This window comes from Eumetopias jubatus, unplaced genomic scaffold (genome assembly GCF_037043125.1).
Source record: "Eumetopias jubatus isolate StellerSeaLion01/CBP00866 unplaced genomic scaffold, mEumJub1_p1.0 scaffold_3, whole genome shotgun sequence".
Taxonomy (NCBI): domain Eukaryota; kingdom Metazoa; phylum Chordata; class Mammalia; order Carnivora; family Otariidae; genus Eumetopias; species Eumetopias jubatus.
Genome location: NW_028274809.1, coordinates 63953773 through 63970902, shown reverse-complemented (window position 1 = coordinate 63970902; position 17130 = coordinate 63953773). Strand labels below are relative to the sequence as shown.

Below are 17130 nucleotides of genomic sequence, written 5' to 3'. Positions count from 1 at the left end.
TCTGTATATTGATTTGTATCCTGTGACCTTACTGAATTCACTTATCAGTTCTAATATTTTGGTGGAGTTTTTAGGGTTTTCTAAATATAGTATCAAAGCATCTGCAAATATTTAAAGTTTTACTTCTTCCTTACCAATTTGGATGCCTTTATTTCTTTTTGTTGTCTGACTGCTGTGGCTAGGACTTTTAGTACTTCGTTGAATAAAAGTGGTGAGAGTGGACATCTTTGTCTTGTTCCTGACCTTAGGGGAAAGGCTCTCAGTTTTCCCATCGAGCATGAATTTCGCTGTGGGTCTTTCATAGATGGCCTTTATTATGTTGAGGTATGTTCTCTCTAAACCTACTTTGACTAATTTTTTTATATGGGTATATTTAATTTTACTGTTTTCATGCTTCCTACTTTCCTTACTCCTGCTTATGGTCTTTCCTTTCCACTCATAGAGTACCCTTTAATATTTCTTGTAAGGCTGGTTTTAGTGGTGATGAATTCCTTTAACTTGTGTGTTTGGGAAACTTCAACTCGCCTTCTATTCTGAGTAATAGCCTTGCTACATAAAGTATTCTTGGTTGCAGATGTTTTCTTTCAGCACTTTGAATATATCATGCCACTCTCTTCTGGCCTACAAAGTTTCTGATAAAAAATCACCCGATAGCCTTATGGGATTTCCCTTGTATGTAACTGTTTTCTATTGTTGCTTTCAAAATCCTCTTTATTACAACTTTTTGCCATTTTAATTACTATGAGTGTTTGTGTGGACTTCCTTGGGCTGATTTTGTTGGGGCTCTCTGCCTCCTGGTTCTGGATTTCTGTTTCCTTCCCAAGATTCAGGAAGTTTTTGGCGATTATTTTTTTTCAAATAAATTTTCTGCCCCTTTTTCTCTGTGTTCTCTTACTGGGATCCCTATAATGCAAACGTTATTACACTTGATGGTGTTGCTCAGTTCCCTTAATTTTTTTTTTCTTTTTTCTTTCTTCTCTTCAGCTTGATTGCTTTCCATTCTTTTGTCCTCCAGGTCACTGATCCATTCTTCTGCTTCTTTTAGTCTACTGTTTATTCCCTCTAGTGTAATTTTCAGTTATTGAGTTCTTCATCTCTGATTGGTTCTTTATGTTTTATATCTGTTTTTTGAGGGTCTCACTGAGGTCCTCTACTCAAGCCCCAGTATTATTACTTCTCTCCCTTTTCCTTACTTCCCTTGCTGGGATGTTGTCCTCTTTTCATTTGGGACATATTCCTCCATCTCCTCACTTTGCCTAACTCTCTGTGTCTATTTCTATGTGTTAAAAAAGTCAGCTACATCTCCTGCTCTTGAAGTGGCCTTACGAAGAAGAGGCCCTGTGGTGCCCTGCCGTGCAATGTCTCTGGTTCACCAGAACTTTGTGTTTCAGGGCTATCTCCTATATGTGTTGCATGCACCCTACTGTTGTGGCTTAGCCACATTTGCCTTCAGGCTAGTTGTCTGCAATAGCTCTCTTCAGCTGTTGTGGGCAAGGTTTGGTCCCTATGTTGTTAGTGGCCAGTCTTGGGCTGCCTTGCACTTGAGTTAGGTCAGAGCAGGTGTTTGCCAGGGCTGCAGTAGCAACAAACTGTAGGATGTTCTCCCTGTGTTGTCCCCTGAGAAGCTTTTGTTGGTGGGTGGGGCATGCAGTCCAAGCAAATGTCTGCAACCAGCTCGGTGCTGGGGCTGCAGCTGAACTGGTATGTGTGGTTTTCTTGTCCTCTCCCTGGGGCGGGGGGCACTTTGGGGTGGCACTGACCCCTGCTGAGGCTGCATGCACACTGCCATGCTTGTGGCGCCACTTTGGATGGACCTTGCTGAGGGCATGTGTTGGGGGGCTGGTCTGCAGGAAAATGTGCAGGGACATGGCGATAGCAAGGTTTAAAATGGTCCACTGTGGGAGGACAACTCCTGCCAAGGCCAGGTTGGAGGGGGATGTCCACAGACCCTAGCACTTGTTTTTTCATGCTGGTCAATAAGCCCTCATTTCTTCTGGAAGAACTGCTCTATGTATAGGTGTGGATTCAGTGGGTTTGTGAAAGGAGGTGAGCTCAGGGTCTTCTTATGCCACCATATTGGACCACCTCTTGAAGGTTTCAATTTTAAATACAAAGCTCATGGAGGCCTCAATGAGGAAGAAACACTTATGCAAACACTTGGTGAAGAGGGAATTAGCCAAGGAGAACTGGGAGAAGCCTGTCTCCAAAGTAATAACTAAAGCAGTGCCTGGTGTGTTAAAAGAGCAACAAGGAAGTTGGGTGTGGCTGAAGTTGAGAGAGCAGAGGAAAGTAGGAGAGGAGATCATGGAGGTGCTGTGACCAGACAACTTAGAGACCCTTAGTTCTCTATCTCTACTCCCAGGACAGCAAGGGGGTCTTTGGTCAAAGATAAGCATTGGGAAAGGAGACAGAATTCAATCTGTACATAAGAATTTTTTTTTTTTTTTTTTTTTTTTTTTTTTTGTAGACCAGGGACTGATTGTATTTTCTTAAGACCAATACAAGGCTCCATATTCACATAAGGAGCTATAAAAATTGACATCTACACTCCTATCCTCCTGTTTTGGGCTAGGTGGAGAAAATGCTGCTCTTTTAAGAATGTGTTTGAGGAAAAAGTCCTCATAGATGAGTGCCTGGCTCTCCTTCCTCATTTTGAATAGGCTTTGGCCAGAGAGCTCTTTTGAGGTTGACTTTCCAAAAACGACCACCTTGTAGACATCAATTGCAAACTCAAGGACAAAGAATGAATATGGAGCCTTAGCTGCCTTCAGCAGAGAACACAGAAGTATATAAGCTTCTCTGGCTCAGTCATTGTTGAAAAATTAATCATTTTTTCTGCAACTAAGGGTTTCAAGGTTATTTGAGGAAACTTTGTTTATATATCAAATATCTCCTTTTGTATTCAATGTGGTTATTCCTGACCTGGTGTCTCTGTGGGTGGTATTTTTGGGATCATCTACATTTAATATATTCTTTCTAAGATTAAAATCTTCAGAAACACAAACATTGGTTCCACTCAAAAAACTGGTTTCATATTTGTATGATATTTCTCTTTTTAACAGTAAGGGAATTTCTTTCTATGCAGACCACAAAAACATAAGGCTGGGAGTTAGAAAGCCTGGGTCCTAATAAAGATTGCCAGGAGATTAGAACAGATGACCTCTGAAATCCTGTGATCTTTCAAAAAATCTATTTAGTACTCTAAATTTGAGGGAACTGCATAATTATAATAGCATTCATTCATTCAATTGCACAATTTGTCCAAGGTAAGTCTTACATATATACATATAGAATAGTCACAGGGTTTTTCTTATTTCCATGGTTTAGCTCTCTTCACAAGTGTCTAATTGTCTAGCTTGTCTAGATTGCTGTGCTGTAAAATACTCTTGAAGCTCAATGACCAAATGCAATGGCTCCCTGCAGAAACGGAGCACAGGCATTGATAATACTCTTTTTAAGAGGCAACACCAAACTACCTCCTGAAATTTACAGGATTTATCACATGGAGCCCCGCATTGTATCAGTGTTTAAATGCAAGTCTCCTATCTTCCTGATGGAGGGCAAAGAGCTATATAAAACGAGGGACAGAAAGGATTTAGACTCAAAGGTGAATTTTATGGTAGTGAGCATTGTCCAGGTGATACTTCAATGAGATGTTGAACCTTATTCTATTCCATGCTGGCACTGAGAAGTTGAAGAAATCCTTGACTGATCCCCAAGTTGGCTCTAGTGATGGGACAGCATCACTGTTTCACAGTTCTGAGCTGATCTTTTCAGCAATTTGCTACTTCAAGTCTACTTATCTGTGAGTCACTCTTAAATTCATTTTACACAGCTGACTGTCGTGTTATCACAGTCTTCCTTATACTAACGCATTTAATAGTTGCGGGGGTTTGAAAGGCTGCCAACACAGAGGAACAGCTGAAAATGCCACTACCCAGCCAGACTGTCCTTTTCTTGATCATCCTGTAACTGCCATTTGCAATTTTTATGCCTGGATTCTTTGCTGGTCTGGTTGCAGTCATTGGTTTTCAACAATATATGTCTCCTAATGGATTTTTTTTCTTGCCAGTTATATTGTATCTTCCAACACATGTTGAGTAAGGGTCTGTACCAGATAACATTACCAAGTTTCCCTTGCAACTACTCCTATAAACAGCTTATACTCTATTGGTTGGTTAGAAGGCAATCAAAAAACATAATAAAAATAGGGAAAATGCAGATTTAACTGGGAGGCAATTGGCATAGTAGGAAGACACATGTGAATTCAAATTCCCATACTGCCATTTACTCCCTGTCAATCTCGGATAAGTTACTGAACTTCTGTGAACTTCATTTCCTTTATCTGTAATTGGGACACAGGCATATCTGCTTTGCACAGTTATAAGATTAAGAGATCATACATATGAGAAGCACTTGGAATAAGGTAATTACTGTGTTTAGTATTTTTAGTAATGTTAACTTTTTTTTTTAAGATTTTATTTATTCATTTGAGAGAGAGAGCACAAGCAAGGGGAGAGGCAAAGGGAGAGGGAGAAGCAGGCTTCCCACCTAGCAGGGAGCCCGATGCAGGGCTCAATCCCAAGACCCTGGGCTCATGACCTGAGCCGAAGGCAGACACTCAACCTTCTGAGCCAGCCAGGTGCCCCTCATGTTAACTATTTTTAATAATTTTAATTTAATCATTATTATTTATAAAATAGAAATGATAGGAATATGCAATTTCTAAGATTTTGGTTTTGACTTAGATCTTCGGAGTCCACAGGGATGCTGCGGCCACTTTTACCCACAAGTGCCAGTGTGAGTGGGTAGGATGGTTGGTCAGGTGTCTCCCTACTCGCCTCTCCTTTCCTCAACACACTTCCTGCCTCTCCTCTTGCAACAGGAGCTCTATGGGGAAAGACAGAGCTTGGTGAAATGGCTTCTGTTGAAGTAATGTGTGCTGAGGGTATAGCCCCAGAAACAGAAATATTTTAAATATTTTAAGACCATGTCTACAGGTATAATTGAGAAATAAAAACAATACATATTTAAGGTGTACAACTTGAGGTTTCAATATACAGATTGTGAAATAATCACCACAGCCAAGCTAATTAACATATCCATCTTTTTAACTTCAAGTAGGTTGATCCTGACTCTCCTGTACAACTCTGCTATAACAAAGGATCCTAATTAACTGACTAGAATTTCTAAAACCCAGTTCAACAGCTCACCTGTTACAGCTGAATGAATGGGCCAGTACAGTCAAGCAGCAACCAGTTTATTCATTCCTCTGCTCAACTAAGCCCCTAGAATGTTCATGTTGGAAAGGAAGTTAATCATCAACTAATTAATCCCCCTCAATCTAAACATGAGTACACCGAGGCTTAGCAAAGTGAAATAGAACCTGGGTGAGGTCACACTTACAGTTGGCAACAAAGCCTGAGCAGAAGCTATTTTGGCCTTGTATTTTATTACTAAAGGATGTAATTGGTTTATTTTGTTGTTTAGATTCCTTTATTTTTTTTTTAAGGCACTTAAAGTAATCCGACTGAAACCATCCCTTCTCAAACAACTCTCATTCTTTGATCTTGGAAAACTTACTTACTTTCCTGGATTTGGAAGCGACATCACAAAAGACTCTGATGAACACAGAAGCTGTAATACAAATCATGAAATGTAAAGCAAGTACAACATCTGTGACTCAGTGGCAGAGTTACCATGAATAGCTGTCAGGGCCCCTTGCAAGACTCAGTACCTAATTTGTCATGAATAACTTTTACGTAAGTTCTATTAGAGTTCCCTACCCCAAACTGTGTTAATTTCAGGCCCCACCAAATCTGGGTTTGCCCTTAGGCAGCTCTCTAAGGTATGGTGGAAATGCTTTGGAGTCCACCCGACTTGGGTTCAGTTCCTCTCTGTTACCTACTAGCTGGCGGGCCTTGGAGAAGTTACTTCAGACCTCTGTATAACTATGTTCTTATCTATAACCTGCAGATAATGAAGCCAATTTCCCAGAGTTGTTGAGAGGCTTCAGCAAGGTGAGTTGGAAGTCTTTGGTTTAGTGCCTGGTACAGAGAAAACCTGCAATAACGTGTGTCTTGTATCACGTAGGGAGGTTGTCTGATATGATTAAGGGTGTTGGCTTTAGAACCAGATGTACCTTCGTTCAAGTTCCTGCCACATGTCTGACAGTGTGTTACCTTGTGCAGCCCTGGCCTTCCAAGGCTTAGTTCTCTCATGCTTAACATGGGGTAATAAAACCCAACCAACAGAGTTGTTTAAGATTAAATGAGATGATGGAAAGTGCTTAGCAAAGTGACTGCTTTTGGCTGCAAGAACAATAAAGTCATTCAACAGGGCTTAGGGCAGTGGCTTTCAAACTTACTGGCTACATCCCACAACAAGAATTAGATCTTACCTTGTTACTCAGGGTACACATTAAACGTCATCACAGGACTACTGCGTGAATCAGACTGGATAACGCATATGGCCAAGCTTCATACAGTGTTCTAGAGCATTGGAAAATAGTGCTGGATCTGAATTCAGGGTTTCCCGATAACATGCACAAACAGTGCTGGCATTTCAGTATGTGTCTTCCTCAATCCCCCACATTGTTTTGATTTTCTTGCTTCCTTTTTCAGAATCCCATAGAGTTTGCAGAGAGGAGGAAAAAAAGACTGAGGTATGTGAAAAATCTGAGTGTACGCACCCTTACTCTGCACTAGTCATTTTGAACTTGATTATACTTAACCCATGTAAGTGCTGCCGGAATTGTTCAGTACCAAACTGTTCATCTGGGTGAAGGTTGGACCAGAGATTGTGTATACCATTTTGTAAAGAAGCACACTCTCCTCCTCCTCCCAGATTATGTACCTGGTATTTTACCGAATATTCTATCTAGACAATAGGCCAGCTTCCTCTGTGATAAATTATAAGCCTCGGTTTCTTAAGCTGGTTTTCTACATGAGGGATAAATACACTATAGGAATGATTATTCCATTACTGCCCTTTCATCATTCTGTAGCAAATTCAAATAACAATAGCAGAAGATTGTAACTTTTAATAATATTCCCTGCCCTTTGATGAGTTATGAGCTAAATTATACGGGCTCAATAAACTTCAGCTAATGATGTTTTTGTATGCTATAACTCATGCAGAGGGAAGTTTTATGTATCTCTCTTAGCTTTTTCACCTGGGGATGCTCGATTAAAAACAGCATCCATTGGTTTGGCACAAGATGCACAGTGGTTGATAACCTAATTGTGTGAATTCTTCTTCACTGTTCTTAGATTCCCAAACTCCTTGGCTAGGTTTGGTGAGCAAGGCCCAAGGAGGCAGATAAAAGGACTTCATTGTTATTTGACCACGCATTTTCCCCATGGCAAAATACCATCTAGGCAACCACTGGGACATTTGGGAAATGTATTTTTGACCTTTGTTTATGCCTTGCAGCACCCCCCCCCCTTTTTGTGGTGGTTTAGGTGTTAATTGATATACTGAGGAAGTCAGTCACTTCATCATTTTCAACATGTATTCTTACTGTCTGCACCAGTTATATGCATTAAAATGTTTTTATTATTCCTGAGACTGCACATCCCCAGCACCAAACTCCAGACAGATTGCATCAGCTTAAAGATAACACTCACTTATAATCAGACTCATTACACTTGAATTTTTAGCTCACGCAGATACACAACAGAAATTATCACTTGAAAGCCATTTGTTTATGTCTGTTAGGCCTACTCATAGACGTCTTGAAACTTAGAACCCTGGAAAGCATTCCATGGTTCTAGGCTGGGATATTCCGGCCCCGAGGGGGAATGTTCTAGTACCACCCACTGTGGCACATGATACACACTCAACCTGCCCCTTAAGATCCTGGTGAGAGTCAAGAGTTGTTAGCTAGGATTTGCCTAACTGCTTTGACAATAAATATGTGCCTCAAAACCGAGCTATATCTGAGTTCCCCACAAGCGAATCTTAACTGTATGAAGCCACGTATGGATGAGCTAGAAGCATGTTCTCAGTTATAAGGAATGGATAACCATTTTAAATTGATCATATGATCTTCCTATCACAACCTAAATGGGCCTCACTAAGCAACATCTTCTGTTATCAAATAGGCTTCCAAGAAAAGAAGACCTCAGATCATTTACTGTCAAATGCAAATCCTAAGTTTTGACAAGTCTTCCAATGTGAATTGGCTCATACTCACCATCTCTGTAATTTACCTTGGAGGGTTCACCCAGGAGGTATATTGCTTAAAACTTAGACCATAGATGCATTATTGAAATGAGGGATTGAAAAATATGAATATGAAACTTTTACATGCTAAAATCATTGTATATAGGATTTTTTTTTTTTTGAGGGAATTCTTGGGTCTTCCTCTAAAGACTACTACCTCACCCTACTCAGACATGAAGAGGTGGCAGCCATCCACCATGTTTATTTTACCAGCACATAAGATATGGAACACATAAGGGAACTTCACAAGGGTACTTTTCTTTTAGAGAAATTTTCATCACACATGATTTATAGGTGTCTCGGAAAGTTTTCTTAAGTAGACTCCACACCCAGCGTGGAGCCCAACGTGGGGCTTGAACCCATGACCTGGAGATCAAGACCTGAGGTGAGATCAAGAGTTGGACACTTAACCAATTGAGCCACCCAGGCACCCCTCTAAAAGTTGTTTTAAATACAGAAAACCATTTTATTCACATGACGATATATTGGAGTTAAAATGAGATAAATGGGAATTTGCTTCTATTTTACAACTTTGCAAACTAACCACAATAGAAGCACTCTGGATGCAGAACAGTTTTTGGATGTATTTAGACAGAGAGCTATGGGTGCCTTGATTTTACTAAGAGGTTGTGAACCCACCTATTTGTCAAGGCATAGGAATCTGTCCAGATACCAGATATGTGTTCAGTAAAGTTTAGGTCCTTGCCAGTGAACAGGATCACAACATTGCACTGCTGCGGGTCCTCTTTAATCAAAAGCTTGGTTAGAGAAACAGTCATGGAGGGTTGCCTGAAGGATATATCGTGCACTCATGCCTTTATACTTTCTGATTACCGTAACTGCCTGGACCACACTCTCAGCTCCTTGATGACTGGCACTTCCTATCACATAACCTACCTCTGGGCATCTGCCAAAGGTACTAGAAAAGGTAAGTGTGTTCCAAACTTACTGTGTGTGTGTTGTAGGACTGTTTTGAGAGTTTTGAAGTTTCTGAATACATAAGTTTAATTTCCTAGAGAAATTTCTTTCCAGGCCTTAGTACTAGGAAACAATGTATTTCTCCTAACTTTAAAAAGAAAACTGTTAGAGTGGGCTGCCATGTCTGCTCAGACACCTCTTCGCGCCTGGTGGGTCGGACGCTCTGATCCCGAGCTTTGTCCTCCTCCGGCAATTCTGCAGGACCTTATGGGTAATTTCTGTATACGGACTTGACCCTGGTGTTCATACGTTAGTTCTCATGCGCCCTTCATTTTAAAACCACCTTTGTCTTCGTATTTGAGGGAGTTTATATACATTCCTACAAAATCAGTAAAGCTATGGGACTATGAGCATTATCAGATATTCTATGATACTTATTACTATGTTGCAAAACAAGGGCTCTTCACATGTTGTAGATGATGAGGGTCTTGTCTTATACTGGTTTTGTCCACAAAGTGTACAGGGTTAAGAATATGATCTGGATATCAGAACCCTGGGCCCTGGGAGTCTGGCTCTGGAAGTAGCTTCGTGAAGGTCCCTGGAAACATCATAAGCACTCCAAGCCTCCGGGCTAAAATGAAGCCGTGGTAAGGAATTATTTTTCTCTTGGTCCCTGTAAGCCCTATGGTTTGAATTCAAACAGTTTGTTTACATGGAGTGTGAATTTGCCTTGTTCCCCTGAGGGCACTTTTCCCTGGAGGACTAGCCCCACTGCCATGCATGGGGTACCTGAAGGGGGAAGGAGACACTGGGACACAGTCGCTTTGTGCAGTACACTTTTATTTTCCTTTTACCTTTGCAGTCATCTTTGAGTAATCGTTGTGTAAACAATAGAATGGAATGAAATTACATTAAATTGTATGCAAATGGCTCTAGAACACCTCAATTCTGACAAGGCAATTATAAATAACTTTTTCTTTCCTTAGTAATATATATTTGCTTTTTAAAGTACATTAAAGAGCTGCCATATCTAGGGTTAGCTAGGAAAGAGCAACGGTACCATCCTGGGAGCCCACCTCCCTGACAGTTTAGACTCCAATTTCGAAAATCCTAAGGTTTACTATTCTGTAATATATAGTCAAGCAGAGGGCTACTTGGGTTGAAAGTATTTATTCTTGAAACTTAACAGCATTTTACCTTTTTAGTCATTGCACAAAACCCTTTCTATTTTTCACTCCATCTGGGTGTTTTCCGAATTTCAAGTAAAACTCAGATTCTGGTAGCTTCAAGTTTATCAACTTTGGAACAACAAATCCTATCAATCACTTAAGGAGAAGTCAAGTCGGAGAGGGGTATATAATGAGCAGTCTAAGAGAATGGCAACATTTTCTATAGCATTCTATACGTTCCAATGAAGCAAAACTTACATATGCCACTGGATGTAGAAGAAATTTTAGATCTGAGACTATTCCAGAGTAAAGCAGCCTCAGGCACATTCTTAATACGAAAGTTTGCAAGGCACCTCCCTCTCCGGAGACAATTAGATTGTGGATTGGTTTTTCGGCAAACAAACCAAACTAAGAAGCATCCTAGTTCCTAATTCAGTCATTTCCCAAAATCAAAAGTTATAAATACTCCAAAGATAGACCTGAAATTTTTTGTTTAAATAACAAGAGATTAACTGCAAGAAGCATATAATCAAAAACTTTTCTTCTTATAGCTAAGGTGTGTAATGCATAAATATATGAAAAATAAAATTCACAGTCAGTTTTAAAACTAGAATTCAAGTTTGGCTAATAAATCTTAATTTTATAAGTATATTAATTTCTAAATACAACATAAAAGAGGCAGTATTGTCAGATGTACAATTAAAGTAGAACAGAAAGAACAATGAGGGAAGAAATAGGCTTCTGATAGAAAAAATTCCTTTTGTTGCCACTAAATAGGACCACCTGAGTGTATTTCAGATTCTTTTCACTTAAGGGATGTCCGAATTGATTGCTAAGAATATTAAATAGCTTTTGGAAACATTAGCAACAGTCTTGCAGCTGTGGCATTTGCTTGTTCTCATACTGTGGATTGCTAGAGAATGAAGCAGAACTCGGAGTGTTGTAAGGTTAAAAAAACTTTTTTTATCCCATTTCATTGAAGCCAGACTCTTCACAATCTTCTGATTTTGTGGGAACTGGGAGTGAGGGGGTGGGAGACAGGGTGGGGGAAAGAAGACTGAGGGGAGTGTTGAGGTGGGGGGCATGAGAGATCAGGGAGAGGTCAAGGGACATACATCAGCTGACACTCAACTGAGCAAACCCGATCAGCTTCACTTCATCAGGAATCTCCGCCCCATCACAGCCTGAAGCCTGAAAAGGGAAAAAGACACCTTCAGTGCCAATTGATCCAAGCAAAGGCACAGTCTGTAGGGGGCCAGTGTCCCATCTCCTCCAGGACAGAGAATCACCCTCTTGAATGACTGCAGTAACAGATCTGGTCATGCTATCAAGTGCAGAAAATAGAGGGGAAGGGACTTGTTCCCATTAAAACACCACAGTCTCCAGGCTTAAAGCTTTGAAATTGCTAATGACTGCCAAGAAAGTGATTTTAAATCTACTTTCAAATTAGAGTTCCTTAATCATTTTAAAGGATTATGAGAAAATACTTTGGAATAAATTTAGCCAAAAAGGTGAAAAACCTATACTCTGAAAACAGTAAGAAAGACACTAATGAAAGAAGCTGAAGACACAAATGGAAAGCTATACCATGCTTATGGACTGCAAGAATTATTAAAATATCCATTTTACCCCATGCAATCCCTCTCAAAATACCAAGAATATTTTTCATAGAACTAGAACAAATAATCATAGTTAGTATGGAACCACAAAAGACTTCAAAGCAATCTTAACAACAAAGCAGGGAGGTATCACAATCTCAGATTTCAAGATATACTTCAAAGCTATAGTAATCAAAATAATATGGTACTGGCACAAAAAACAGGAGCACACAGATCAATGGAACATGAGAGAGAGCCCAGAAACACACCCATACCTATATGGTCAATTAATTTACAACAAAGGAGGCGAGAGTATACAATGAGGAAAAGACGGTCTCTTCAATAAATGGTGCTGGGAAAACTTGACAGTCACAGGCAAAGAATGCAAAGAATGAAACTAGGCCACTTTCTTATACACAAAAAATAAACAAGTGAATTGAAGACCTAGAACCACCAAAATCCTATAAAAAAACATAGGCAGTAATCTCTTAGACATCAACCTTAGCAACAGTTTTCTGGATCTATCTCCTCAGGTAAGGGAAACAAAGCAAACAAACTATTGGAACTACACCAAAATAAAAAGCTTTTGCATAGCAAAAGAAATTATCACCAAAATGAAAAAGGCACCCTGCTGAATGGGAGAAGATGTTTGCAAATTCTGTATCTGATAAAGGGTCAAAAATCCAAAATATGACTCTCACAACTCAGTAACAACAAAACCCCCCACACAGCCCAATAAAAAATGGGCAGAGGACCTGAACATTTTTCCAAAAACGACATACAGATGGCCAACATACGCATGAAAAGATGTTCAGTGTCACCAATCAGGGAAATGTAAATCAAAACCCAAGATATTACACCTCACACCTGCCAGAATTGGCTAGTATCAAAAGACAAGAAACAACAAATGTTGGCAAGGATGTCAAGAGAAGGTAACCTTTGTGCACTGTTGGGGGAAGGCAAGTTGGTACAACCACTGTGGAAAAGAGTATGGAGGTTCCTCAAACTAAGAATAGAAATACCATAGGATCTGTAGTTCTACTACTACAGATTTACCCAAGGAAAATGAAAACACTAATTTGAAAGGATATATGCATGCCTATGTTTACTGCAGCATTATTTACAGTAACCAAGATATCTATGAAACCAACCTAAGTGTCCATCTACAGATAAATGGATAAAGATGTGGAAAATATATACAGTGCCATATTACTCATCCATAAAAAGGAATAAGATCTTGCCATTTGCAACAAGGATGGACCTAAAGGAGATTATAAGTGAGATAAGTTAGCCAGAGGAGGACAAATATAGGATTTCATTTATATGTGATATCTAAAACACAAAACAAAAGAACAACAATGAAACAGACTCTTAAATACAGAGAACAAACTGGTGGTTGACAGGAGGGAGGTTTTGGGGGGGAGGGCAAAATATGTGAAGGAAATTAAGATGTACAAATTTTCGGTTATTAAAAAAATTATGAAAATGAGCAAAAGCGATTTAACAGTCACTGAGAGTAATGTGGTTTTTACCAAAAGGCATCCTCTATAAAACTGGCCAGAAAAAAAGTGGTTACCAAGTAGCAGAAGGGCTCATGCTAGATAACTTATTTTTCCATAACAGAATTTTGTTTATATTATTTTAGGACATTTATTGCCTAAAATTGGCCCAAATTATAGTGTGTCAAATTCTTTGATTTTTCTTCATCAAACCTCTCACTTGTCCTCATTCAAAAGTTTTGTTTTGTTTTGTTTTTTACCTCCCTCCCTCTCTCTCTCACACACACACACAGTACTCAGATCGCCATTCCAGGCTGCATCTTCAGAGTGCATAAACCAGAATCAGACAATGATGTAAGTACAAGTGGGGAGAAAAAAGTTTGATAAATGACTGGGGATGGGCAATTAATCACCAAGGGACCATACAAACCTTTTCTTGGCCTAATTCCTGCAAAATTATTGTCAAAACAATTAGTTTCCCATGTAAAAAATGCCTTTTCCAATCATCCCAATGAACCTGCTTTGCACTGCTCCAAAAACCAGTGCATAAATTCAGTCCTCTGTCAACCCCAACATTCTCCCTTACAATAAGCAGCTAATTAGAATACATAACAAGTATTTTTAAGTAATTATCTTTCAAATAATGGTGTCAGTACTGATGCTTACATAAGAAAATCAATAGCCTAAAGGGTAGAAATATTAGTTGGCATTTTAAAAATTTACTTTGTGCCTCTCCAATGATTTCTCTAGTTTTACTTGACAAAATATTCAGCAAAGTGTAATTTTCACTGTGTGTGTTGTCAGGGGCAGTAAGATCAGAAACGTTCCTTTCCCTATTCCCTATCACCTTTAACAAAGTGGTATAGGCACAGAAGGCTTTTTAGCTATTTTCCCATGGGTGTTTGTCATACAAATACTGTGACACTCACCCCCTACCCATCACCAATTTTCTTGTTCCACAACCACTGTTTGTGAATCTCCCTAAACCTTTCTTTCTTCCCCTCCGCTACTGCTAACATCATTTAACTTAATGCAGTGAATGGGGGCAGACACAATGTGTGTAATTAATAGGCAAATGACAAACACCGCAGGAGCAAGGGTGGCCACCGGCAGTGACAAGGAGGGACTAGCCAATGGGAAGCACATCAGTGCATGTCGAAGATACATCAGAAATTTGGCAATGGAAATAGCAGGAGGTTGAAATGATTAGAGATAAAAACAAAATATCCAGTAGTGGTTAAAAGAAAAAATCTGAAATACTTCTTGTGGAGAGAAATGGAAATGAGAATTGACAACACAAGTGGGTGATCAAACCAGTGATTATGGTGGGTACAGCACCCAGGGAGTCCATCTCTCACCCTCTGTCCCAGTGCCTCCTGTGCCTACACTGGAACATTTGGTTTCCTGGCAGAGGCACAGGCCAGGTTGTCTGGCTTTCATTCAGGTACTCAGCTCTTCTTCCCCTACTACCCTGCTGACTCTCAACCAAGGCTGAGTCCTTGTCTCACTCACTGTGGCCTGCAAAACACTGAGGGCAATATGCAAATGATCCTGGATTCTACAGCAAAGGGACTAGAGACCCTTAACGCAGCAGTTCTCAGACTTCTTGGTTTCCAGTACCCTTTATACTCTTGAAAATCATCACGGACTTCAAAAGCTTATGCTTTTTAAAAAAACCATTCACCATGATCAAGTGGGATTTATTCCTAGGATGCAAGGGTGGTTCAATATTCATAAATCAATGTGATAGATCACATCAATAAGAGAAAGGAAAAAAACCATATGATCATTTCAATGGACACAGAAAAAGCATTTGACAAAGTACAACATCCATTTATAATAAAAGCCCTCAACAAAGGGAACGTGCCTTAACATAATAAAGGCCATCTGTGAAAAACCAACAGCTAACATCTTTTAAAAACAGAGCTTTTCCCCTAAGGTCACGAACAAGACAAGGATGTCCACTCTCACCATTTTTATTCAACATAATACTGGAAGTCCTAGCCACAGCTGTCAGACAACAAAAAGAAATAAAAGGCATCCAAATTGATGGATGAGGAAAACTTCCACTATTTGCAGATAACTTGACACTATATATAGAAAACCCAAAAGACGCCACAAAAAACTGCTAGAACTGATAAATTCAGTAAAGTTGCAAGATACAAAATGTACAGAAATCTGTGGCATTTCTATACACCAATAATGAAGCAGCAGAAAGGGAAACTGATAAAAAAAAATCCCATTTATAACTGCACCAAAAATAAGATACCAAGAAATAAAATACTGATGAAAGAAACTGAAGACAACACAAAGAATGGGAAAAACATGCCATGCTTATGGAATGGAAGTACAGATACTGTTAAAATGTCTATGCAACCCAAAGCAATCTATACATTTATTGCAATCCCCATAAAAATACCACTGGTATTTTTCACAGAATTAGGACAAAAGATCCTAAAAATTTGTGTGGAACCACAAAAGACCCTGAATAGCCAAAGCAAGCTTGAAAAAGCAAAGCTAGAAGCATCACAATTCTGGACTTTAAGTTAAATTACAAAGCTGTAGTAATCAAAACAGTAGGTACTGGCACAAAAACAGACACGTAGGGGCGCCTGGGTGGCTTGCCCAGTTAAACCTCTGTCCTTTGGTTTCAGCTCAGGTCATGATCTTGTAGTTGTAGAATCGAGCCCCGAGTTGGGCTCTACATTCAGTGTGGAGTCTGCTTAAGATTTTCTCTCCCTCTCAAATAAATAACATCTTTAAAAAAGAATAGACCTCAATGGAACAGAATAGAAAACCCAGAAATAAACCCACAAGTATATGTCAATTTATCTTCAACAAAGCAGGAAAGAATATCCAATGGGAAAGTCTCTTCAACAAATGGTGTTGAGAAAACTGGACAGCCACATGTAAAAGAAAATGGACCACTTTCTTACACCATATACAAAAATTTGAAATGGATTAAATATCTAGATGTGAGACCTGAAACCATAAATATCCTAGAAGAGAACACAGGCAGTAACCTCTTTGAAATCGGCCACAGCAACTTTTTTCTAGCTCTGTCTCCTGAGAAATAAAAGCAAAAATAATCTATCAACAAAACTAAAAAGGCAACTTACTGAATGGGGATATTTGCAAATGATATATCCAATAAAGGATTAGTATTTAGAATATATATATATATATATATATATATATATATATAAACACCTTATGAAACTCAACATGCAAAAAACAAATAATGCGAGGAGGAGCAAGATGGCAGAGAAGTAGGAGACCTATATTTCATCTGGTCCCAGGAATTCAGCTACATAGGGATCAAACCATTCTGAACACCTACAAACTCAACAGGAGATCAAAAAAAAGAATAGCAGCAACTCTCTGAACAGAAAAGTGACCACTTTTTGGAAGAGTCATATTCTATCCCTTCATTGTAGTTAACCTTATTTTTTGTATATATATAAGTTGTTCTCTCTTTAAAATTTTGGGATACAGTTTCTTCTAACAGATCAAAATATACCCTAAATCTCTCGTGTATGGCTTTGTTCTAGTCTCCTGCCTGATCACATTCTCTCCCTTTTTTTAATTTCTTTCTTTTTTCAACCAACTTCTTATCAATTCCTTTTATAGAATCTTTTATAATTTTCATCTTTAGTCATATTTCATCCCTTCAACATATTTACCCTTATTTTTGTACATATATGGTTTTCTTTAAAATTT

The 17130-nt window shown here is 39.1% G+C and overlaps 1 protein-coding gene across 1 annotated transcript in view; it reads right to left on the bottom strand.

Moving 5' to 3' along the window:
- Positions 1–9976: 9976 nt before the first annotated feature.
- The window catches only part of STK39 (serine/threonine kinase 39), a 295831-nt gene continuing 288677 nt past the window's right edge, over positions 9977–17130 (bottom strand). Inside the window, exon 18 of the mRNA XM_028124999.2 lies at positions 9977–11504. Coding sequence (XP_027980800.1) covers positions 11430–11504 — 75 coding nt within the window. The 3' untranslated portion in view covers positions 9977–11429. The remainder of the gene's footprint in view (positions 11505–17130) is intronic.